The following is a 27,122-nucleotide window of genomic DNA, read 5'->3' as shown; positions in this document are numbered from 1 at the left end:
CTATAAAATTTAGTTGTGATGAATTACACATGACATAAAGTCACTTAGAGTTTCTTTTCTTCCACCCTCGCTCTGGCCTTCTTTCTCTACTTCCCTGCATTTTTTTCTTACTGTTCCTGATCTCACCTCCTCCACTTTTCTCTCCTTCATTTTATCATTATTATTATTATTAGGGTCTTTTTTTATTAGATATTTTCTTTATTTACATTTCAAATGTTATCCCCTTTCCTAGTTTCCCCTACAAAAATCCCCCATCCCCTCCCACCTCCCCCTGCTCACCAACCCACTCACTCCTTCTTCCTGGTCCTGGAATTCCCCTACACTGGGGCATAGAGCCTTCACAGGACCAAGGGCCTCTCCTCCTATTGATGACTGACTAGGCCATCCTCTGCTGCATATGCGGCTGGAGCCATGAGTCCCAACATGTGTTTTCTTTGATTCGTGGCTTAGTCCCAGGATCTCTAGGAGTACTGGTTAGTTCATATTGTTGTTCCTCTTATAGGGCTACAAACTCCTTCAGCTCCTTGGGTACTTTCTCTAGCTCCTTCACTGGGGACCCTGTCAGGCACTGGCAGAGCCTCTCAGGAGACAGCTGTATCAGGCTTCTGTCGGCAAGCACTTGCTGGCATCCACAACAGCGTCTGGGTTTGGTAACTGTATATGGGATGGACCCCCAGGTAGGACAGTCACTGGAAGTACTTTCCTTCAGTTTCTGCTCCAAACTTTGATTCTCTATCTTCTCCCATGGGTATTTTGATCCCCCTTCTAATAAGGACGGAAGTATCCACACTTTGGTCTTCCTTCTTCTTGAGCTTCATTTGGTCTGTGAATTGTATCTTTCGTATTCTGAACCTCTGTGCTAATATCCATTTATCACTGAGTGCATATCATGTGTGTTCTTTTGTGATTGGGTTACCTCACTCAGGATGATATTTTCTAGTTCCATCCACTTGCCGAAGAATTTCATGAGTTCATTGTTTTTAAAAGCTGAGTAGTTACTCCATTGTGTAAATGTAGCACTTTCTGTATCCATTCCTCTGTTGAAGGCAATCTTGGTTCTTTTCAGCTTCTGGCTATTATAGATAAGGCTGCTATGAACATAGTGGAGCATGTGTCCTTATTACATGTTGGAGCATCTTTTGGGAATATGCCCAGGAGTGGTATAGCTGGGTCCCAATTATTATTTTTCTCTTCCTCTTCCTATTCCTCTTCCTATTCCTCTTCTCCTCTTCCTCCTCTTCCATCTTCCTCCTCCTTTCTTCCTTCTCCTCTTCCTCTTTCTCCTCCTTCTCTTCCTCTTCCTCCTCCTCCTCTTCCTCTTTCCCTTCCTCTTCCTTCTCTTCCCCCTTCTCCCCCTTCTCTGGAATTTTTGTTTGTTCAAAAAACACAGAGATACTACAATAATATGTTTTTATTTTAGTCCCAGGTCTGGGAATATGGGACTGCTGCACATAGCTGACTAAGATTTGCCTCATGTTCTAGCAGAGGAATGGTTTTGCCAGATAATTTCTACAATTGTGAAATGTTTGGAATTCTGTGAATGTTTCAGAGGGTAAATGCCTGAACCTTGATAAGTGTGATTGGTGGTTGGTGGTCATTCAAGGGGGTTAGTTGAGATTTGTTTGTAGTTGTGCTCAAAGAAGAGATAAGAGGGAAAAAAGTTAGATTCAGGGATCTCTTTCTCTCCTTTATATCCTTTTTTCTCTCATATTTAGTGATAGGGTGAAACTGGGAGGAATAAAAGGTAAGAAAAATAAGAACTCACAAAGAAGCAAAGATCAGCAATAAGCAAATACGAAACAAGAAGAAATTAGATTCAGATCTCTGTTTCTGTCTCTCTGTCTCCCTCTGTCTCTGTCTCTGTCTGTCTCTCTGTCTCTGTCTCTCTCTGTCTCTCTCTCTCTCTGTCTCTGTCTCTGTCTCTCTCTCTCTATATATATTATATATATATATGTATATATATACATATATATATATATATATATATAATCTGTTTGTCTGCCTATCTGTTCCCTCTATCCTTCTTTCTCTCCTATCTAGTGATAGGGGTAAAACCAGGTTTGGGGGTGAAGAACCCACAAAATAGCAAAGACGATATAGTTCTTCTGTCTGGAAATAATGGTATATGAAATGGTGGTTTCTTCTCATATATTATTTTATTAAAAATATTTTAAAGAAATTGCTGTTGACGTGCCAAAAACCTGTATTTTCTAATGGACATGGGTAAGATTATTGATTCTCACACTTTTACAATCATGGATAACATTTATTGTACATTTCTTTTGTGACATATATAGTTCTTAATATGCTACTGCCAACATTGCCTTCTGAGGCATGATCTATTCTTATCACCATTATACAAATTAAGCTTCCAAGTTACCAAGATTGTAAGCAATAATGGTTTCAGGCCCTTTGATCCAGAAAACATCAGCACCTGGAGGGTAAAGTATGCATTTACCCATGATATGCAATTTACCCTCCTTCAGAAAAAAAATGCTTAATTCGACCTGAGACCAACGTGTTTCTCATAGACAGCATAGAAACTACACCTAAGTCCTCTTACAGTCCATTTTGTCTTTGAGAAACAGTTTGCTGGAAGGGTATTTCTGCTTGTTTGTAATGTTCAGTGAAGTCATAGGAAAGAAAAAATGAAATCGCTTGGAAAAAATAAAAGCCATTCTAACTGTATTTTCAAGCACTGCATCTCTAATAGACCAAAACAGAAATTCTATACTTAAAACATTCACAAAGATTCCGTGAGAGTTTCTAGATGGGGCCTGTCTTTGGCTTTGCATTTATGAATGGTCTCTCTCATGAACGACAATCACTGTTTGTTGTTCTGGGGTTGGATTTTCTTCATCAAAGGTCTCCTCACCCCAGAAAAGGTGGCCAAAGAACAAAAAGGAAAAAATAGCACATGCTAAATCAGGAAAAATGTGCCCCTGGCCCAGTTTCACTAATCACTGATGCCATTAATACTTTCCACATGGAAACTAACTCCTATTCTGCCCTGACTGCCCTTGTTGCCTTAGCAACAAAATACAGATATTTTTCAAAAGGAAGCCTTGGTTCAGAGACCTCTCAGGCTCTCCCACTCACAAGCATAATAGTTCTCAAAAGAACATCCCGACAATCTTTTAAATTATTAGAAGTATAATTATGGAAGTGCCCAAGAAACCTTCTTCTAGGACCAAACTGAACTTGTAATGCAAGAGAGACTTGAGCCCCATCAATCCAGAACCATAGACTTTTTCACAAGGCTGCTGCGGTTGGCCCAGGCTGCAACCACAGCCTGCTACCAACGGGCACCTCTGCTAGCCAGTTAGAATGGGTTAAGATTGGCAAGCCCTACAAATTTGTTCAGTAATAACTCTCAACCAACTAGCACAGTGGGTGATACAAAAACTAAACAGGCTGTTCTTGCCAGATCTTGAGACTTGTCTAAGGTTATTTTCAATGGACATTTCTTCCTCAAATCTCACGCACATCTATTCTTTCTAAAACTCTGCCTGAGGTGAAGGACTGCATTGTGGAATGTGTAGGAAGCTGCCTGTGACACCCACAGCAGAGCTCTGGGGGTCAGAGCCAGAAGAGGTGCTGACTACCCTGGTACCTTTCCCCCTCCCAACCCTCCCCCCAAAAAAGTACCACATGGCATTCCTCAAACCATTTACATTGTACTACTAGTACTGCATGCCATTCACTTTGTCTTCAGAAGCAACTGTCCTGCATATCCCACTTGGCACAGAATAGTCTCTATATTTGGATATCCACAAATATCTAGTACATTCACAATGTTTCCCAAAGGATTTTTTCTTTAGGGTTTTCTTCTTGCTCTTTACCTTTCAAGTAAAAGAAATACTTAGTACTCTTACATAAGAAATTTTGTCTTTACATTCAGGTTAGCTTCTGAGATGCTAAGAAAACCGAGAAATCAGGAATGGACAGTGAGCAGTGCAGGGAATTGAGTGACAGTCTGAAATAGACAAGGATATTATTCTTCTAATATTATAAATGGTACAGGGTAGTGTAGTATATATTAAAGTGTTCCTCATGCTTGGACAGTCTCCTCAAAGTCCTAAGAGGACATGGCATGTCTGACTTAGAGTCTTATGTTTTCTATAATATTTTAATATTTTTACTGAAGACACAGTAGTTTTAAAAATAAGTTAACTTTGGTTATTACTGAACACTTCACTTGGCTCAAAATTAGCTTAGTATCTCTAGGTTAACCTCGTAAACATGGCTAATATTTACAGTTGTGGTTTAAAAATGGATAAATACTATAATAAAAAAATTTAAAGAATTTTAGATTTCTCCTCAATCAAAAGTGGTGTGTAGATTTATTTTAAGGTCTTGAACAACTCATTGATTTCAACTACCTACCAACTATGGTTTGTAACATAATGTATAAAGTCATAACTTGGTGTGTGGTAAAGCTTATGTAGTGTCTACAATTCCTAGTGAAAATAATCAAAAGGGTTTTAGGATTCACAACTTTCTAAGCGCATTGGTGGTATTTTGGCCTTCACAGAAAGTAGTTTTAACACAGCACTTGAACATACTAATTTCAGCATTGCGCTTCCTGGCTCTCAGAGGGCTGATCAATCTGAACAGGGTTGTGATGTGTGGAGGAAGAAGCTCTTTGTCATACTGGCTAGACCCCCTAAGGACTGGACCACCAACCAAAGAGTACACATGGAGGGACCATGGCTCCAGCCACATCTGTGGCAGAGGATGATGGCCTTGTTGGGCATAAGTGGAAGGAGAGGTGCTTGGTCCTGAGGGGGTTCTATGCCCCAGTGTAGGGGAATGTGGGAAGGAGGGAGTAGATGGGGGGGGGAGTACCCTCATAGAGACAGGGTGAGGGGAGATGGGATGGAGATTCTGAAGGGGAGACCAGGAAATGGAATAATATTTGAAATGTAAATAAAGAAAATATCCAAAAATGAAAAAAAAATATGTTGAATGAAGAGTATTGGCCAAACTTTGTGACTCTTTTGCCTTCAGTGATGCAGAAGTCTAAATGTTGCTTCTGCTCCAAGCCTAATTGAAGGGGAAGAATAGCAATTCAGCAATTCCTGATGTGGAAAGAGCTTTGACTTGCATGAACATATGCTCACAAGGACTTTAAGAAAGCTTAATAATTCATCTGACATGAGCCAACTGACAGTGACAACTTGAAAGTGTTGTTAGGTAATGTAGAACTTCAGCCAATGACTTCAGGTCATATAATTTTCATGCTTATATCTCTTGATCTATGGTTCTATTTGCTGTGGCATACTGTGTATGTATATGTGCATGTGTGTCTACATAGTTAGAGCCTGTCAACACAGAAGCTCTCATGAACCAAAGAACCAAAACTTCTCAATATTTCCCAGGATATTTCTGAGTGTAACACATACTTCTAGTTAGATTGGGTACTAGGTGGAGAGACTCAGTCTTATGCACACAGGAATGCCATAGTTTTTATAATTACAGCAGTGTCATTAATTCAAGTACATTGCAATAGCAACTTTGTAGCAAGAAGTTAAGTCCATTCTCCCCCTCTTTTTTTACCCATCCACTCCTGCCTCCCCACCCTAGCATTCCCCTGCACTGGGACATCCAGGCTTCACAGGACCAAGGGCCTCACCTCCCACTGATGCCCTACAAGGCCATCCTCTGCTACATATGCAGCTGGAGCCATGAGTCCCTCCATGTGTACTCTTTGGTTGGTGGTTTAGTCCCTGGGAGCTGTGAGGGGTCTGGTTGGTTGGTATTGTTCTTTCTATGGGGTTGCAAACCCCTTCAGCTCCTTTAATCCTTTCTCTAACTCCTCCATTAGGGACCCCATGTTCAGTCCAATGGTTGGCTGTGAGCATCTGACTCTGTATTTGTCAGGCTCTGACAGAGCCTCTCAGGAGACAGCCATATCAGGCTCCTTTCAGCAAGTACTTATTGGCATCCATAATAGTGCCTGGGTTTGGTGACTGTATATGGGATGGATGTCCAGGTGGGGCAGTCTCTGGGTGGCCTTTTCTTCAGTCTCTGCTCCATACTTTGTCTCTGTATTTCCTGCCATGAGTATTTTGTTCCCCCTTATAAGAAGGACTGAAGAATTCACACTTTGATCTTCCTTCCTCTTCATGAGCTTCATGTGGTCTGTGAACTGTATCTTGGGTATTCCAAGATTTTGGGCTAATATCTACTTATCAGTGAGTGTATATCATGTGTATTCTTTTGTGACTGGATTACCTCACTCAGGATGATATTTTCAAATTCCATCCATTTGCCTAAGAATTTCATGAAGTCATTGTTTTTAATAGCTGAGAAGTACTCCATTGTGTAAATGTACCACATTTTCTGTATCCATTCTTCTGTTGAGGGACATCTGGGTTCTTTCCAACTTCTGGCTATTATAAATAAGGCTGCTATGAACATAGTGGAGCATGTTCCTTATTACATGTTGGAGCATCTTCTGGGTATATGCCCAGGAGTGGTATAGCTGGGTTCTCAGGTAGTACTATGTCCAATTTTCTGAGGAACCACCAGACTGATTTCCAGAGTGGTTGTACCAGCTTGCATTTCCACCAACAATGGAGGAATGTTTCTCTTTCTCCACATCCTCCCCAGCATCTACTGTTACCTAAGTTTTTGATCTTAACCATTCTCAATGTTATAAAGTGGAATCTTAGTGTTATTTTTGAATTGAATTGCCCTGATGACTAAGGATGTTGAACATTTCTTTAGGTACTTCTTGGCCATTTGATACTCCTCAGTTGAGAATTCAATGTTTAGCTCTGTTCTCCATTTTTAATAGGGTTATTTGATTTTCTGGATCCAACTTCTTGAGTTCTTTATATATATATTAGATATTAGTCCTCTATTGGATGTAGGGTTGGTAAAGATCTTTTTCCAATTTGTTGGTTGCTATTTTGTCCTATTGACAGTGTCTTTTGCCTTACAGAACATTTGCAATTTTATGGTGCTCCATTTGTCTATTGTTGATCTTAGAGCATGTAAGGATACGGCATCTTATTAAGATTTTAAAGTATACATAGTCTAATATAACATGAACCATTATGGAAAATTCATCATAATTCAACATAGTAGCAATGCTATTTAACAGCTGCTATTATTTATATTTCAATTTTTACAAATCATTTTAGTGAATCCTGTACAAAGCAAACAATCCCTCCCCTTTCTAGCCTTTCCACAAACTGGTGGGTTTGTTGCTACAGGAACAGAAGATGTCTAACTGGGATATTACAGCAACTTACTTTGTGCAGAAGAAACCAAAACTGTCCCTTAGAGGCACATTTCTAAAACTCTCTCCTGAATGGTTTCTAACAGCCTTAGAGAAAGGGACACACAGTTCTCTAGCTTTTGCTGTGTGTGAGAGGGGCATGGTTTTGTGACCAGAGAGCCCTTATATGAACTGTAGTTTGTACTTGACCACCACAATCAAGCACTGACTGCTACAGTTGCTGAAATATAGTAACACTGTGAATTACTTGCAGTTTTCCTTAGCTGTTGGTCTTTATAAAATGTTTTCTTGGAAAAACACAAATTGGTCAATGTGTGGACTGTGGTTGAGTAGATGGCATCTTAAATAGAAAATTGAAATAATGATGGTTCTGCAGTCAATACAGTTTGAGTTTATATGTAAATTTACAATATATAATCACAGTATTGCCAGCTGTAATTTACACAAATTTTATCACTGATGCAGTGATATGTTTATGTTGTAGATTTTATGTACATGAAATAAAAGGTGAGCTCATTTGTATAAGTTCTCTTTCCTCTTGGCTTACATCTTATCATGTTTGTCTTGCCTTCCTTTTATAGATCTTTAATTACAAATATAACTCTGACATTTGTACTTTTCACACTGTTACAAAAATCAAATGAGTTTTAAAATTCTTTAAAACTTAAAAGTATATGACTTTATGAGCCATTTGGATACGGTAGTTTAAGGGCGCCATTTTGGAAGCTGGACTGTGAAGTTGACAGCAGTGTTAGGTTTTATTAGCTTAGCAATTTGGCTTGCTAATTTTCTTCCCTGTGACACTGCTTTGTCATGCATGTTCTGGATTAATAAAAAATGTGAGGACTAGATGAATGAATATATGCAAAACATTCCACATCGCGTCTGTGCCAGAGTGGATCCCACATGTGCTAGCAAGTTTTACCAAGCAACTGACCCTTTTGACTGTCTTTCTCACAGCATCACAGATCAAGTCTATACCACTATTTTTTCCTCAAAGTATTTATCACACAAATTTTCCTCTTGAACAAGAGAAATGAGGACCTCCAATGGAGAACAACTCAAATAAAGATGATGAATCTTGACTTCCCTGTGTCCTCCTTCCTACTTGGCCTTTCTCAATTTATCCTCTAAGTCTCTGCAGAGACCCTTTACTGGGTTTCAGTTAAGGATGTAACCTGACCACATTTGAACCATTTTATTCGCGGTTATCCCTTTCCATTTCGAAAGCATGAGAACATTTGTCATAGACTCATTTGAGTTAGTGTCAATTCATCTCAAAAATGACTCAAAGAAGTTGCCAAGCCATCTTTCCAATGGTGAAAAGGGCCCAAGAGATGGTTAAATTGTTCATAACTGTACTGCGTTTTGATGAATTGGGCAGAACTTTCATTGTTTGTTATCTTAGAGAAAGGAAGGGTTTGCTTTGCTTGAGTCACTTAGATATATAAGTGTTGGGTTTTCTTTGGCTGAACTTTCTTAAAAATATAAGCTTAGGCTCATTACACTTTTAGCTGGGAAAAAAACCTGTTAATTTTATCTGGGTGAACTTGAAGGAGAAACTATAGAATAGTCACTTAGCATTTTTATGAAATAACAATTGATGTATGTAAATCAGTTAAGTAGCTCCAAAGGAGAATTCCCAGAGCCATAGCTTCTCCAAGATTTGACCAGGAATGCATGCAGTATCAGCTCCCTTCCTGGTCCCCAGGAAATGTCTGATGCTTGGGAGGTTGCATGAATAATGGTAATTAGCTAAGCACTGAGTAATCAAAGGGGAACAAAATCACAGATATCCTCTTCTCAGACTTAATAGTCGGGGATTTGGCTCTCACTAACACACTAGAAATACAGGGTTGCATAAGAAAATAGTGCTCTCAATATGCAGTGAATTTCATCTGATCAGATAATTCTCCCTTAAGCACGAGGCTTAAAATATGGTCTGAAGGTTACATAATAACAGGATCCAGAAGCACACCCAAGGAAAAAGGGCAGTGTGGTCTAAGACCTTATGGCTGGAAGGAACAGGTTATGCACAAGGAACTGAATGAAGGTCATTGCTGTTAGAATAAAGAAGTGATTGTGACAGCAGCAAAAAGGCTGCAGTGCCACTCTCTGGAGCATCTTGTGTGGAGCATCCTGTTTTACCATGATGACAAAAGAAAAGGCCTCAAAACTCTTTTTCAGAATAAAATTAAAATGACATTTTTCTGGTAGCAATGGAGGAATCAAATTGGAGGGTCCCAGAATTATTGTAAGCTGACTACTAAAGATGCTGTTGTTAGCCGGGCGTGGTGGCACACACCTTTAATCCCAGCACTCGGGAGGCAGAGGCAGGCGGATTTCTGAGTTCAAGGCCAGCCTGGTCTACAAAGTGAGTTCCAGGACAGCCAGTGCTACACAGAGAAACCCTGTCTCTAAAAACCAAAAGAAAAAAAAAAGATACTGTTGTTGTTTACAATATTAACCTTGTGTGCATTATAGAGATGGATGAATTCAGGACAGATTTCAGAATCATGCTGACAGTTGTCTATATTTATTTTATTTGAAGGAAGACTGCCTTCTGAGTTCTGGTTTGACACAAGAGGGATAGACTGTGAAGATATTATATAGATTGGAAACACCAGAGGATAGCCAGGTATAGAAGAGAAATGACCTTAGTAGGTCTTTAGAAATGGCTTAGTTTCCCTAACTTCTGTGAAGATGTTTTTGGTAGGTTTCTGTTGGTAGGATACGGTTGGTACTGTCCATGGTTCTGAATCAAGGCTCTGGCCTTTCTAATCTCTCCAAAACTCTTAGCCATGTGAGGTTCTTGAGCACTTGAAATATATTTTATACAGTTGAAGTTTTTTCAAGCTTAAGGTACACATGACCTTCAAAAATAGCACTGAAATAATGAAAAACATAATCACTAATATTTTAAAGGATTGATGACATTGAAATAATATTCCAGTTAATAAGTAGAACTATTATTAATTATAATTAATCAGTTTCTACTTGCCTCTTTAATTTAGCTGCTAGAAAATTTAAAATTATATCTGGGGCTTGCTGTATAATTTCTACTGGGCACTTGTGTTCTGATGGGACCCTATTGTCACCTTATTCCTGGCTCCACCAGGTTTCATGCTGTTGAAAGAACATCTCACATCATTTCCTGCTCTTAGACGTTTGTTGTGTTTATCTTCACTGCAGTAGATAAGATCCTTACTTCTTTGTTCATTTCTAATATCTCTACTATTGTAATAAACTTTTCAAAATTCCTTGAGGTTGAATTAAGCATTCCTTCCTAAGAGATGCACATGTTGTTAGCATCTCTATTCTACCTGCTCCACAGGCTTGTATTTATGTTTTTACTTGTTTCTTTCTCCAGACAGACAATAGGCTTTGGCAGAGTATGGATTTAATGTGAATCATGTCCTTCATTATATCAGCTGATACTCAATTACAGGCATAGGTTGCTGTTCACCAGATGTGTTTACAGACCTTGTAGCAGTTGGTCAGTAAAGCATTGTTGAATAGTAATCGAATGGTCACATATTAAACAGCTACAGTATATGCTTGTATATAACTTGGAAATTTTACAGAAAACATTTTGAAATCTCTCCACAGCCCTGTAAGGTACATACAATCATTCTCATTTTGCATTGTGGCATCTCCAAAGCCATTTATTTTCCGTGTGATTCTGCGCATAATGAAAAGTGGGCTCAAAGTGCAGATTATAGTCTTCCACTCTGAAATGAAGGGAAATCCTCCTTCTTAAGATTGCTTAAAGAGTGAGCAAGATACTGTATATGAAGTGTCAGGACAATATTTCTTACTAGTAGATTTTATTTTACACTGGCTTCTTCTCTAGAGGCCCGGCGCATCAGCAGCATTTGTAACTTATGAGAAGGACCAGAATGAATGAATGAATTACACCGACCTGACTTTCTCCTTGCCCCAAACAAGCTCATACTTCCATTTACAAGGAGGGCATAAAGTAAACCTCTATAGGGTGTACTATCATACACTAGTTCTCTCTCTTTTTTTTAATAGTCCCAAATATGTGTGGAACTTTTCCCCCAGATGATGAGATTATTTTTTAAAAGATTGAGTTAGTTTCTTTGAGGTATTTATTTATTTTATGTATATGAGTACACTGTATATGACTAGCTGTCTTCAGACACACCAGAAGAGGACATTGTATTCTCATTACAGATGGCTGTGAGCCACCATGTGGTTGCTGGTAATTGAACTCAGGACCTCTGGAAGAGCAGTCAGTTCTCTTAACCACTGAGCCATTTCTCCAGCCCCCGAGACTTTATTCATTTATTAAAAAAAATCAAGTTTTTTTACAGTGAGTTTTTCATTTATTTGCTCATTCAATTTTCCACATAGTCATGAACTCACCAAACTACTTGTTCATTCAAGCATTTCTTGTTCAACCATCTAGTCATTCAACCATCTACCCCTCTATTCATATATCCATCCTTTTATCTATCTGTGAACCTATCATCCATTTTCACCCATCCTTTCCCTTATCACTCAACTATTCATCCAACCATTCATCTGTCCACACATCGTCTGTAAATCAGCAACTCTTCCATTCATCTATTAATCAATTACCTGTTTATACATCCATTCACCTACCTCTCTTTTCCTTCTTCCCTCCATTTTCTTTGAACTGTTTATTGAGAGCCATTAAGTATTTCTCAGTATGAAATGGAATGATTAGAGACTTGGAAAAATTCCAAATCTCTATGGAGCAAAAGCTCTTCTTTTGTCAATGTGGTCTTTGGAAGAGAAAAGTGGGGAGGAAGGTGGCAGGGTAGTTCAGCTTCTCCTACTTTAGTTTTAGATCATAATATTATACTCATAGAACTGGTCAAGGAAGTGGGAAGTGAACAAAAAATGATGGATGCTACCTTCATGATGCTTAGAGAGCAGGTACCTAATAAAGACACAGGTGAAAAGCTCCTAAAGTTTCTTAGACCATGCAAACTGTAGGTAAACAAAGGTAATGGATGATTTCCCACATCTCTCTGACATTCCATTGAACCAATGAATGTTGATTTAAGGATTAACCACTAAGATAGATGATTTTCTGTCTTGTTTTCAGCATAATACTAAATACAGCTTTCTTCTAGTGAAGATGGGAACAGACAGGAAATAAACACTTGTCTAATGTTAACTGATCTGGTACAAACAGACATAAAACTTTATTTTCATAGTTTCTCAAAACTATGATCTTTGTTTTTTTTTAAGTAGATAAAAATTTAAAACCAATATCACATAAATTTCTGTCCCTCGGGTATCCACAGTGATTATCCATAGATCATACCATAAATATAAGCACAGACAAAGGCATGCATGCACACTTCACATCCTTACTCATATAACTATGTATACAGGCATGTATTTATGTGAGATAGATATTGTCATATAGATATCTTGAATCTCTATGTTTAGATCACCCTCCTGCCTCAGCCTTTCAAGTGCTGGAACTATATTAATATGCCCATGTACCTAGCTCACCTCTCATCTTTCAACCTCTTCAAAGTGACACAATACCCATGCTTTTACTAAGCATTATTAGCTCTTCTTATAAAGAGAATACTGATTCTTAAATCATCCCATGCTTTTGTTCTGTTTTTATAAAATTATTTTTTGAGAATCCAGAAAACATACAGAAACAAATTTTTGAGCTGGAGGGATGGCTCATTATAGATAAGAGGACTGGCTACTCTTCCGGGAGACCTGGACTCAATTCCCAGCACCCACATAATAACTCACAAATATAGCTCCAGTTCAGGTGATCCAATGCCTTCTTCTGGACTCTGTGGGCACCATACCTACATATGATACAGACATACTTGCTAATAAAACATCCATATATATAAAATTAAATTTTTTAATAAAAAGAATCTAGTTTCTCCTAGAAAGAGCCCTGAAAGTGTATTGGTGTGGCTCTTTCTAGACTATTCTCTGTAAGAAATAATGTCTTTAAAAGATGAGACTTTGTTCTTCTCATGTGCCCATGAACCCCTCTTCAGTGCTGTAGGCATCTATCTAGCCACTTCTCCAAGGCCACTTAGACCATGTGAAAATTAGGTCATGTATATCATTTTCTTGTTAAAAGTGTACCCTGAGGGGCCAGTGAGATGGCTCAGCAAAGTAAAGGTGCTTTTTAATCCACTTCCTGAGACTCTATGATAAAATAAATAAACACAAGCAAGTTGATTATTTTGTCCCCACATGATTACTATAAGTGACCCCAATCTCGTTGGGCAGTGGTGGCACACATCTTTAATCCCAGCACTTGGGAGGCAGAGACAGGCCGATTTCTGAGTTTGAGGCCAGCCAGCCTGGTCTACAGAGTGAGTTCCAGGACAGCCAGGGCTACACAGAGAAACCCTGTTTTAAAAAACAAAACAAACACACAAAAAAATGACCCCCCCATCTTTCTTACACACACACACACACACACACACACACACACACACACACACACACACAGACACACACAGACACACAGACACACAGACACACACACATCAAATAAAAAATACAAATTTAAAAAGTGAACTCTAGCTTTGAGTCTCTAAGTCACTTAGGCTATGTGACATCTCTGTGATGAAGTCTTGACATCAGAATTTCTGGGTCATGAGGAAGAAGTCCCAATATTTAAAAGAAGCTTGTTTCTTGGGAACATTTGCTTGGAAAACTGCTTTCCAGCCCCTTATTCTGAGGTAGTCTTTGTTTTTGTCACTGAGGAGCATTTCCTATATGCAGCAAATGCTGGGTTCTGTTAGTCTATGTCTTTTTATTGGGGAACAGAGTCCATTGATGTTAAGAGATATTAAAGAATAGTGATTCTTGCTTCCTGTTATTTTTGATGTTATTTTTATGTTTGTGTGACTATCTTCTTTTGGGTTTGTTGAAAGATTACTTTCTTGCTTTCCCTAGTGTGTAGTTTTCCTCCCCCTGTTGGCATTTTCCATCTATTATCTTTTGTAGGGCTGGATTTGTGGAAAGATATTGTGCAAATTTGGTTTTGTCATGGAATACTTTGGTTTCTCTATCTATGGTAATTGAAAGATTTGTTGGTTATAGTAGCCTGAGCTGTCATTTGTGTTCTCTTAGGGTCTGTATGACATCTGCCCAGGGTCTTCTAGCTTTTATAATCTCTGGTGAGAAGTCTGGTGTAATTCTGATAGGTCTACCTTTATATGTTACTTGACAGTTTTCTTTTACTGCTTTTAATATTCTTTCTTTGTTGAGTTATTTGGTGTTTTGATTATTATGTGATGGGAGGAATTTCTTTTCTGGTCCGATCTATTTGGAGTTCTGTAGGCTTCTTGTATGTTCATGGGCATCTCTTTAGGTTAGGGAAGTTTTCTTCTATAATTTTGTTGAACATATTTACTGGCTCTTTGAGTTAGGAATCTTCACTCTCTTCTATAACTATCATCCTTAGATTTGGTCTTCTCATTGTGTTTCCTGGATTTCCTGAATATTGTGGGTTAGGAACTTGTTGCATTTTGCGTTTTCTTTGACTGTTGTATGAATGTTTTCTATGGTATCTTCTGAACCCGAGATTCTCTCTTCTATGTCTTGTATTCTGTTGGTGATGCTTGCATCTATGGCTCCTGATTTCTTCCCTAGGTTTTTTTTTTTTTTTTTTTTTTTATCTCCAGGGTTGTCTCCCTTTGTGATTTCTTTATTGTTTCTATTTTCATTTTTAGATCCTAGATGGTTTTGTTCAATTCTTTTACCTGTTTGATTGTGTTTTCTTGTAATTCTTTAAGGGATTTTTGTATTTCCTCTTTAAGAGCTTCTACCTGTTTACCTGTGTACTCTTGTATTTCTTTAAGGGAGTTATTTATGTTCTTCTTAAAATCCTCTATCATCATCATGAGCTGTGACTTTAAATAAGAGTCTTGCTTTTCTGGTGTGTTGGGATGTCCAGGACTTGCTGTGGTGGGAGAACTGGGTTCTGATGATGCCTAGTAACCTTGTTTTCTATTGCTTATGTTCTTGCTCTTGCCTCTCACCATCTGGTTATCTCTGGTGTTAGCTGGTCTTGCAGTCTTTGACAGTAGCTTGTGCCTCCTGCAAGCATGTGTGTCAGTATTCCTGGGATTCAGTTCTCTCCAGGAGGAATTTGGGTATGGAGAGCTGTGGCACAGGGTCAGCTCCGGGGTGCAGATGGAAACCGGAAGGATCCTGTCCCTGGCTCTTCCTTGGTTCCTGTGTACTGATGGTTCTGGACATGTCCCTCTTTGGCCAGGAATTTGAGCAAAATTGGTGGTCTTACTTGTGCTCATAGGTGTGTCAGCACTCCTGGAAGATCAGCTCTTTCCTCATGGTATTTGGGAATGGAGTGCTGTGGTACAGGGTCAGCTCCCTGCACAGACACAAACTCATGTGTGTGGAACTTTAAGTAAGGAAGAAAGTGACAGATCTTGCTGCTGAAAGTGTCACTGGAAGAGCCACTACCTCTGCCCAAGAGGGGGGCTGGGAGATCAGGCAGGCTGGAGCCAGTCTTTGTCCCCAAGGTACTGAACTTCTGGTGGGGCTTCTGCTCACACAAGCCAGCTGCTTTTTCCCTCTGAGCAGGGATCTGGGACAGGACATTGTCTATGCTGCCACTTCTTGGGGCTGCTCCCCACTAGTTCTCTTTTAATGCTTGCTTGTGGTGAGTGGTCCTGGCAGTCAACAAAAGTAAAGCAGAGACAGTGTAGTACAGTCAGTGTTTCAGGTACACTGTTTACACATGTGTGTGGCCATACGTGTGCTGGGTATGGCTGACAGGGAGAACAGACAGAGAGGACTAAGTCTGCAGTTTTACCTTGTCTATACTGTCTTGGTGAATTCCAAGAGAGCAGTTGTGAGTGCAGATTCCTCTGCATGCATTGTCTTACAAAGACCACATGTCTCACAATGAGTAGCACTTTCTTTATCACAGAAACTTTTGTAGGATAAAGGAAAGGAAAATGCAGAGTGAATAAACATTAATTCTATATTAGTACTTATTTCCAGGTCCTATGTTGTGATATCAATCTCCTGGGAGTGAAATTTAAGATAGTCGCCTGTGGAGATGAGTTACTCATGGGCCACGAACCAAGTTCCAGTAAGGGAAGGCAATCCTTCTGCAATCTTCACATTCCTGTAATTCCTTTGAGGAAGTAGTATGAAGAAGTCTCCATTGCTATTGATGCTTGGTTAGTGGAAGCTCTAGGTTTAAGGGGAAGATGCTTTCTTTTCTTTCTGGTGTCCTTGGCTCACTCTTTTCAAGGTAGCTGCCAAGCCAACTCACTGACAATAGATAGAAGAAAATCTCTTGAAAACCCATGCAGTTTTTATCAAGATTGCTCTGTAGTACAGCTTGAGGTCAGGGATGGTGATTCCCAGAGAAGTTCTTTTATTGCTGAGAATAGTTTTCGCTATCCTGGGATTTTTGTTATTCCAGATGAATTTGCAAATTGCTCTTTCTAACTCTATGAAGAATTGAGTTGGAATTTTTATGGGGATTGCATTGAATCTGTTGATTGCTTTTGTCAAGATGGCCATTTTTTACTATATTGATCCTACCAATCCATGAGCCTGGGAGATTTTTCCATCTTCTGAGATCGTCTTCAATTTCTTTCTTCAGAGAATTGAATTTCTTGTCATACATATCTTTCCCTTGCTTAGTTACAGTCACACCAACATATTTTATATTATTTGTGACTATTGTGAAGGGTGTCATTTCTCTAATTTCTTTTTTAACTTGTTTATCCTTTGAGTAGAGGAAGGATACTGATTTGTTTGAGTTAATGTTATATCCAGCCACTTTGCTGAAGGTGTTTATCAGCTTTAGGAGTTCTCTGGTGGAATTTTTTGGGGTCACTTATATATGCTATCATATCATCTCAAATAGTGATATTTTGACTTCTTCTTTTCCAATTTGTATCTCTTTTACCTCCTTTTGTTGTCTAATTGCTCTAGCTAGAACTTCTAGTACTGTATTGAATAGACAAGGAGAGAGTGGGCAGCCTTCTCTAGTCTCTGATTTTAGTGGGTTCGCTTTAAGTCTCTGTTTAGTTTGATGCTGACTACTGGCTTGCTGTATATTGCTTTTACTATGTCTAGGTATGGGCCTTGAACTCCTGATCTTTCCAAGAAACATGAAGGGATGTTGAATTTTGTCAAATGATTTTTCAGCATCTAATTAAATGCTCATGTTTTTTTTTCTTTGCTTTTATTTTTGTAGTGGATTAAATTGATAGATTTCCATATACTGAACCATCCCTGCATCCCTGGAACGAAGCCTACTTTGTTGAGATGAATGATCACTTTGATGTGTTCTTGGATTCAGATTGGGAGAATTTTATTGATTATTTTTGCATCAATGTTCATAAGGGAAATCAATCTGAAGTTCTCTTTCTTTGATTGGTCTTGGTGCGGTTTAGGTATAAGTGTAATTGTGGGTTAATAGAACGAACTGGGTAGTGCTCCTTCTGTTTCTATTTTGTGGACTAGTTTGAAGAGTATTGGTATTAGGTCTTCTTTGAAAGTCTGATAGAATTTTGCACTAAACCCATCTGGTCCTGGGCTTTTTTTGGTTGGGAGACTTTTAATGACTGCTTCTATTTTTTTAGGGTTCATGTGACTGTTTAGATGGTTTATCTGATCCTGATTTAACTGTGGCATCTGGTACCTATCTAGAAAATTGTCCATTTCATCCAGATTTTCCAGTTTTGTTGAATATAGGCTTTTTTACTAAGGTCTGATGATTTTTTAAATTTTTTCACTTTCAGTTGTTATGTCTCCTTTTTCATTTCCGATTTTATTAATTTGGATACTGTCTCTGTGCCATCTGGTTAGTCTGGCTAGGGATTTATGTGTCTTGTTGATTTTCTCAAAGAACCAGCTCCTGGTTTTGTTGATTCTTTGTATAGTACTTTTTGTTTCTAGTTGGTTGATTTCAACCCGGATTTTGGTTATTTCCTGCTGTCTACTCCTCTTATGTCTATTTGCTTCTTTTTGTTCTAGAACTTTCAGGTTTGATGTCAAGCTGGTAGTGTATGCTCTCTCCAGTTTCTTTTTGGAGGCATTTTGAGCTATGAGTTTTCCTCTTAGCACTGCTTTCACTGTGTCCCATAAGTTTTGGTATGATGTATCTTCATTTTCATTAAATTCTAAAAAGTTTTTAATTTCTTTCTTTCTTTCTTCCTTGACCAAATTATCATCGAGTAGTGTTGTTCAGCTTCCATGTGTATGTGGGCTTTCAGTTGTTTTTGTTGGTATTGAAGACCAGCCTTAGTCTCTGGTGATCTTAAAGGATGTATGGGATTATTTCAATCTTCTTGTATCTGTTGAGGCCTATATGGTCAGTTTTGGAGAAGTTACCATGAGGTGTTGAGAAGAAGGTATATTCTTTTGTTTTAGGATGAAATGTTCTATAAAATCTGTTAAATCTATTTGGTTCATAACTTCTGTTAGTTTCACTGTGTCTCTGTTTAGTTTCTGTTTCCAAGATCTGTCCATTGCTGAGAGAGGGGTATTGAAGTCTCTCACTATTATTGTGTGAGGTGCAATGTGTGCTTTGAGCTTTAGTAAAGTTTCTTTTATGAATGTGGGTGCCCTTGCATTTGGAGCATAGATGTTCAGAATTGAGAGTTTATCTTGGTAGATTTTTCCTTTGATGAGTATGAAGTGTTCTTCATTTTTTTTTTATTAACTTCTGGTTGAAAGTCAATTTTATCCGATATTAGAATGGCCACTCCAGCTTATTCCTTGGGACCATTTGCTTGGAAAATTGTTTTCTAGACTTTTACTCAGAGGTAGTGTCTGTCTTTGTCACTGAGGTACATTTCCTGTATGCAGCAAAATGCTGGGTCCTGTTTACGTATCCAGTCTGTTAGTCTATTATTATGTCATTGGGGACTTGAGTTCATTGATGTTAAGAGATATTAAGGAAAAGTGATTGCTGCTTCCTGTTCTTTTTTTTGTTAGAAGTAGAATTATGTTTGTGTGGCTACCCTTTTTTGGGTTTGTTGAAAGAAGGCTGCTTTTTCTAAGGTATAGTTTCCCTCCTTGTGTTGGTGTTTTCCATCTATTATCCTTTGTAGGTCTGGATTTGTGGAAAGATATTGTGTAAATTTGCTTTTGTAATGGAGTATATTGGTTTATCCATCTATGATAACTGAGAGTTTTGCTTGAATATATTAGCCTGGGCTAGTATTTGTGTTTTCTGTATGACATCTGTCCAGGATCTTCTAGCTTTCATAGTCTCTGGTGAGAAGTCTGGTGTAATTCTGATAGGTCTGCCCTTATTATGTTACTTAACCTTTTTTCCTTACTGCTTTTAATATTCTTTCTTTTTTTTCTAGTGCATTTGGTGTTTTGATTATTATGTGATGGATGGAATTTAGGAAACACTCGTTAGAGAAAGAAAAATTGGCATGTCCAGGACTCTTAGTCTTTTCTTGCCCTCACTTATATTTTGAGAGTAAGAAAAAAGGATTAAAATTTAGTATGAAATTTTATGTCTGGTATGAAGAGAAAGAAAGAGAATTTTCATGGATAAGAACATGTAAAGTAAGAATGCCCTTTAGCTTCCTGAAGGAAGACATCTAGAGAGAGCATGAGCAACTGTAGAATTTCAAAAGGAAGAAATTCCATTTGACTGAGCTGCCAGATTGACTTTTCTTGATAGCATGAGCAGCAGATGCTGTGAATGCCATCATATGGGTGCCGAAGAAATATGATCTCAGACCCTGATGTTCACACAGACTTCCTTTGTTTTAATTCATTTTGTGTCTGGACATATGTTTGGGGAGTTTCCTCCTCCTCCTCCCCCTCCTCCCCCTCCTCCTCCTCCTCCGCCTCTTCTTCCTCTTCTTCTTCCTCTTCTTCTTCCTCTTCTTCTTCTTCTTCCTCTTCTTCTTCTTCTTCTTCTTCTTCTTCTTCTTCTTCTTCTTCTTCTTCTTTTTCTCTTTGTACTTGGTCAAAGCCAACAGACTCCTCCAAAGCCACGTTCTTTTAAGCCAGTATAACATTGCTCTCAGTGCCATCTGTCTCCTCTAAAATCACTAATAAAAATTAGTGAAAATCCTTTTGGTTTCTTTAACTTGAGCAAAGTCTGGTCTCAGTGTATGTTTCCCTTCACCTCTTGCAAGCATGAAGAGAAATCTTTAGTATAGACGAAGCCTGACCTTGAACATGAGTGTGGGTATCAATATTCATTAGTATAAGTTAATGGGTCATATATGCATATAAAATCTTGGAGAAGACATACAAAAATTAATCAAAGTAATAGAAAATTAATTTTAAACTTTAAATGTATGTTTTAAGATACATGACAGATTTTTAATAACAAAGAGGTACTGCTTTGAGAACAGGAACAATTTAGCATTATACAAAAGGCAATTTTGATCCTTTAACCCATCATTATTCCTCAGGACTAGAGGCCTGAGTCACCAGGTGTTGTGTTTATAAAAAGATAAAAAGAGAGGGAATATGTTCTATGGAGGTGTGGTGAGGTGTGGGGGGAGGGGGTGCCTCAGCAGGCCCATGCCAAGGCATCCCTTCCCTCTGAGGGACCAGCCACATGATGGTATAGTATAGAATAGAAGTTTATTAAGGGCATGGGGAGGGGAGTTTATTAAGGGCATGGGGAGGGGAGTTAAGAAGGTAGTAGAGGAAGAGATGGGGGGGAGGAGGGGAGGGGAGGGGAGGGGAGGGGAGGAAAAGAGGAGTAGAGCCCATGCATGAGCACATGGAGAGAGAGGCGGAAAGGGAATGGGGAGAGAGGGGCGAAGGGGCAAGGGGACAGAGCAGGAGCATTAAGATAAGAGATCAAGAGAGAGATCAAGAGAGAGAGATCAAGAGACAGAGAGACAGAGGGAGAGAGCGAGACAGAGACAGACAGAGAGACAGAGAGAGGGGGGAGGGAGAGGGCAAGCAGAGCTCTCTTTATAGTGAGTCAGGCCTACCTGGCTGTTGCCAATTAACTGTGGGGCAGATGCTAACACCAGAGGAGGCACATATGAATGTCAGCAAGCTGTAAGCTGGACACCCAGGCCAGGGTGGTAGCCCATTGTGGGAACTAAAAGGGGTCTGAGAAAGGAGCAAGAGGGAGGATAGCCCGCGCAGGCCAGAGTTCCTCCTATGCTCTGGGCAGGGAACTCGGGAGCGCTGCCAGATGCTTACTTGGCCCCGGGTGGGCATTTAAGCCACTGACCCCACTCAACAGGGGTGGAGGGTGGGGGTGGACAAGAAGCAGTTCCCTGAAACCAGGGGGCCCTGGGGCGACACCCTGTAGCCTCGGGGTTATGGGAGAGAGGGCAGAGGGATGTGGGGAAAGAGGGGGAGGGAAAGAGCCCAAGTCCCGCCAGAGCTTCAGTGCTCTGGGGAAGTGGGAGGGCTGCCAGACGCTTTCCACTTGGCCCCGGGTGGGCAAGTAAGCCACTGACCCCACTCAACCCGTGTGGGGTGGACAAGGAGCAGCCCTGACCGGGGCCCTGGGGTGACACCCCGTAGCTCCAGGGTTATGGGAGAGAGGGCTGAGGGGAGAGAGGTCCCCATGCAGGCAAGAGTATGTGCAGCAGGCCTTGAGTCCAGAAGATAGTCTATGGTTTTAGAGCTTTATTATAGAAAGGCAGGGAGAAAGGAGAAAAGTTGGCAAGAGAGAGAGAGACCTGCCATGGCCAAGAGGAGAGAAGGGGGAAAGGAGAGAGAGAGAAGAAAGGCTAGGATAAGAGGGAGAGAGAGGAAGAGAGTGAGAGGAGAGAGAAGAGGAGAGAGGAGAGTAAAAGTAAGAGAGCAAGAGGAGTGAGAGAATGAGGAGGGGCCAAACAGCCCCTCTTAAAGTATGCTGCTATCTTTTCTGTTGCTAGGTAACTGGGGAGGAGTCTAGCCTGAAGGTCAGAAGCTTGGGACATTGCCTTTGTGACTAGTAGCCATGCTTCTCTTGTGGGGGTTGAGGGGGCCATAACTTCGACGGGAGCCAGGCTTCCAGGCAACATGAGAGAACTCCTTTTGTCTCATGTAGGTGAATTATCACCACCAGGTCCTGGGGTTCACCATCTAGCCTCAACTGGAAAACAGGCTGTCTTTGCATAGCCCAATGCCTCACAGCCCATCTGGACTCAGGTTTTCCTGATACGAGGAATCATGAGTGATTTGGTATCATCCAGTTCTTGGATGCCTGAGTTCGTGTATTGTCCTGCTACAGAGTGGACTGTATTACTTGAAAATGCTCACTTTGAACAACAGAAACCTTGACTAAATATGACAAAGCTAAATCAATCAATTGTAATAGGGCATCATACCACATATTTAAGAGCAAAATATAGCTTCTTATTGGCTTGAATAGTAAAGGTGAGAGAGGTGTGCATTGGGTAGGGACTAAAATGGATCTGTCAAAGCATTTGAAATAGATTTGTGGAATGAGTGAAAAGGCTGTATCATGACTTTCATAGGTAAAGACACTTTCTTCCTTCCTTCCTTCCTTCCTTCCTTCCTTCCTTCCTTCCTTCCTTCCTTCCTTCCTTTCTTTCTTTCTTTCTTTCTTTCTTTCTTCCTTCCTTCCTTCCTTCCTTCCTTCCTTCCTTCCTTCCTTCCTTCCTTTCTTTCTTTCTTTCTTTCTTTCTTTCTTCCTTCCTTCCTTCCTTTCTCTCTCTCTCTCTCTCTTCCTTCCTTCTTTCCTTCCTCCCTCCCTCCCTCCCTCCCTTCCTTCCTTCCTTCCTTCCTTCCTTCCTTCCTTCCTTCCTTCCTTCCTTTTATTGTACCTTCCTACATAAAAACATTTAAAATTGCTATGACTGCACGGAGATAAAAAAAATCTAGGTGGAATCAATTATCACGTATCCATTAACATGTTTTAAAATATATTTAAATTGTATTTAGAAATTAGAGGTAATTAAGGGCAGGCAGGGACTGTATGCTAGACTTCGCTGCTGTTCTCAGGGCTCCTACAGCAGCACTGTATACCTAAGAACTGTTCAGCAAATGCTATGAAGCCGACCTAACAATACCCTCTTTTCTATTCTAGGGTGAGCCAGGTCCTCCTGGTCCTTATGGTCCTCCAGGAGCCCCTGGTATTGGACAGCAAGGTGTTAAGGTAGAGATATTGCTTCTTTGTCCTTGGATAACTATTGATTTATATGGGGCTTGGAAAGTAGGGCACAAACTCTCTTCCACCCTTTTCTGCAGTAGTTGCATATATTTTGGGTCTTTGGACACTTGCAGCATTCTGGTCTGGGACAATTAGCTTAAGAATATTCAAGATACATTTGATTGAATTGGAATAAAAACTTTGTTTCCAATATATAACCTCTCAAAATGTATAAGTGGTTCTGTTTGGTTACTTGGGCTTTAAAAACTAGCGTGCAAATACAGTATTGGGAAATGTAGCATCTTACCATGTAAACCTTCCACCTGCTCACATTATGTAAGCAGAAACTAGAGGCCCAGAATACTGAGAGTAAATGCTGGCAGGAAGAATTGTAGGGAGTTGGTAAGGAGCATCCTGGGAGCTCTGAGTCACACACAGAGCATATGAGATAGCAGAGGTACAAACTGATTTTAAATGGACTTTCAGGATGATAAGACTTTAATACAGAACTGAAAGGGAGCAGTCCTGATTCAATATGTTTAGAAGGGAATCAAGTGCCACCATGCACTGCATTTCAGTGATCAGGACGTGCAGACTTGAGGGAAGGTGGACCTTCATTGGGCAAAGTTAGTGGAGAAGATTCTTCTGGAGGAAAGCAAGTGTAAAGCAGAGTCCAGTGAAGGAGCTAGAGAAAGGACCCAAGGAGCTGAAGGGGTTTGCAGCCCCATGGGAGGAACAACAATATGAATAACCAGAACCCCCAGAGCTCCCAGGGACTAAACCACCAGTCAAAGAAAACGCATGGTGGGACTCATGGCTCTAACTGCATGTGTAGCAGAGGATGCCCTAGTCAGTCATCAATGGGGAGAGAGGCCTGTGAAGGTTCTGTGCCCCAGTATAGGGAATGTCAGGGCCAGGAAGCAGGAGTGGGTGGGTTAGGGAGCAGGGGGAGAGTGAAGGGGATAGGGGATTTTCGGAGGGGAAACTAGGAAAGGGGATAACATTTGAAATGTAAATAAAGAAAACATCTAATTAAAAAAAAAAGGAGAGGTAAAATGGCCAACGCGGGGACAGGGAAGAGGTGACATTTTAGGATAGTGGCAGGGAATAGCACATATTGTATCTTGGCCATCTCAGAAAATGCTGTCCATTTCCCATTTCTACACTATCATTTATAAGTGCCAGAGATACTGAGTTGCATTTAAACAAGAGCTGGTGAACATTTTAGGACAATTTGTTTGCTTTAATTGACATCAGTCTCCTCTGAATGATTCTTAATGTTCCTGAATATGAAAAGTTTTGTCTATTTTCCCTGTTGAAATCTCCAGCTCATTTCATATCATCCTATTATTTTTTAAAAAACTCACCCTGTAACTACTTTTCCTGTCTCAGGGTGAGAGGGGCCAGGAAGGAAGAATGGGAGCTCCCGGACCGATTGGAATTGGTGAACCCGGACAGCCAGTAAGTGGCCAAAGCTGCATGTGGAGTAAAGTGGCAGAGTGTAATTCTTACCTGCTCATTCTGGCAAAAAAGAAATGCCCAAGTGACTCTACTGTGTATGTTTTTATGTTAAAAAGTCCATTAATAGTAGAAGCATGTAAGAACAAGGTCTGTATTACTTTACATGCTTGAAATAAGGCTATATGAATATATATGTGTGTATATGCATTCACATATGTGTATGATGTTTTCCTCACTGTAACCTCTCATAAGATTAATTAGCTTGGCAAAGAAAAAGAGTTCTAGGTGTCAAAGTTCCCTAGGAGGTGACAGATCTCGATTGAGGTCCTCTGTCTATACATGGTAATTGTAGTCCTGAGAACCATGGGGGACTAGAATGTGAGGCTGAAGATCTTCTCATTATGTAATCCCCGAGAATGCACTAAAGTTAGGCTTGAGCATGGGACAAAGATAAAGCCTGCTTTATTCCCAGCTTCCACCTTATGCAGCTTTGAAGTTTGCTATTGTTGGAAAAGGAAAAAAGGATTCTGTCACGAGAAATCTGAAGAGGAAATGAATAAAACATGACTCTTCTGTTATGAAGCACTTCATAACTTCTCAAGTGAGCTTTATTTTTGTGCAAATAACTAAAGCTGGTTCACCAAGGCAGAAGCAAAAGCAGGCAGCCACAGCAGTAGCCTCCTTCCTTGGTTTCGCATTGCATTGTGCCCCATGGAATCACTAACAGAAATGTTTCTTTGCAGTACCTGTGAAGTAAACAGCTGGGTATTGTGAGGTTTTGAAATATATGACTGTGTGTGTGTGTGTGTGTGTGTTTACTGCACATGATTTCAGGGCTCTAAGGGGCCTGCAGAGGGCATGAGATTCCTTGAAGCTGGATTGGAAGGTGTTTGTGACTTGATCCTATGTGTGTCTTGGGAACTGAACTGGGGTTTTCTGCTGGAGTTGAAAGAGCTATCTCTCTAACCCCTAATTTGACTTCTTTATAGAGTCTTGACCTGAATTCCTCATTAACATTTCATCATCTTATTCTAACTAAATTATTTATTAGTGTTATTATATTTTTCAGTTAACATGTATTTTTACACACACACAATCACATATATATGATTTCTTTTTTTATTTTTTAGGAAGTGCATTTTTAGTAGCTGTTTTGAGAGAAAGTATATTAACACTAAACTCAGTCATTGGCTTACATATTATTTTGTTTTTAAATATTAAATAGTATAGCCGGGCATGGTGGCACATGACTTAATTTTTAATTTATTTTTTATTTTATTTTTTTATTACATATTTTCTTTATATATTTTTCAAATGCTATCCCGAAAGTTCCCTCTACCCTCCCCTTGCCCTGCTCCCCTACCCACCCACTCCCACTTCTTGGCCCTGACATTTCCCTCTACTGGGGCATATAAAGTTTGCAATGCCAAGGGGCCTTTCTTCCCAGTGATGGCGGACTAGGCCATCTTCTGCTGCATATGCAGCTAGAGACACGAGCTCTGGGCGTACTGTTAGTTCATATTATTGTTCCACTCCAGCTCCGTGGGTGCTTTCTCTAGCTCCTCTATTGGGGGCCCTGTGTTCCATGTTATAGAAGATTGTGGGCATCCACTTCTGTATTTGCCAGGCACTGGCATAGCCTCATATGAGACAGCTCTTGCTGGCATATGCAATAGTGTCTGCATTTGGTGGCTGATTATGGGATGGATCGATCCCCAGATGGGGTAATCTCTGGATAGTCTATCCTTTCGTCTTAGCTCCAAACTTTGTCTCTGTAACTCATTTCATGGATATTTTGTTCCTTATTCTAAGGAGGAATGAAGTATCCACCCATTGGTCTTCCCTCTTCTTGATTTTCTTGTGTTTTACAAATTATATCTTGGGTGTTCTATGTTTCTGGGCTAATATCCACTTATCAGTGAGTGCATATCTAATGACTTCTTCTGTGATTGGGTTACCTCACTAAGGATGATATCCTCCAGATACATCCATTTGTCCAAGAATTTCATAAATTCATTGTTTTTAATAGCTGAGTAGTACTCCATTGTGTAAATGTACCACATTTTCTGTATCCATTCTTCTGTTGAGGGACATCTGGGTTCTTTCCAACTTCTGGCTATTATAAATAAGGCTGCTATGAACATAGTGGAGCATGTGTCCTTATTACCAGTTAGACCTACATCTGGGTATATGCCCAGGAGAGGTATTGCTGAATCTTCCGGTAGTACTATCTATGGCCAATCTTCTGAGGAACCTCCAGACTGACTTAGAGAGTGGTTGTACAAGCTTGCAATCCCACCAGCAATGGAGGAGTGTTCCTCTTTTTCC

The 27,122-nt window shown here is 39.9% G+C and overlaps 1 protein-coding gene across 6 annotated transcripts in view; it reads left to right on the top strand.

Annotated features, from left to right (window-relative positions):
• Window positions 1–27,122, top strand: part of Col28a1 (collagen, type XXVIII, alpha 1) — a 196,610-nt gene that overhangs the window by 41,632 nt on the left and 127,856 nt on the right. For all 6 annotated transcript variants that reach the window (XM_017321502.1, XM_006505031.2, XM_006505032.4 and 3 more), the window contains 2 exons: window positions 23,271–23,339; window positions 24,726–24,794. In XM_017321502.1, the coding sequence (XP_017176991.1) occupies window positions 23,271–23,339; window positions 24,726–24,794 (138 nt within the window). The remainder of the gene's footprint in view (window positions 1–23,270; window positions 23,340–24,725; window positions 24,795–27,122) is intronic.

Source organism: Mus musculus, chromosome 6, assembly GCF_000001635.26.
Source record: "Mus musculus strain C57BL/6J chromosome 6, GRCm38.p6 C57BL/6J".
Taxonomy (NCBI): domain Eukaryota; kingdom Metazoa; phylum Chordata; class Mammalia; order Rodentia; family Muridae; genus Mus; species Mus musculus.
This window is presented reverse-complemented; position numbering and strand designations above follow the sequence as displayed.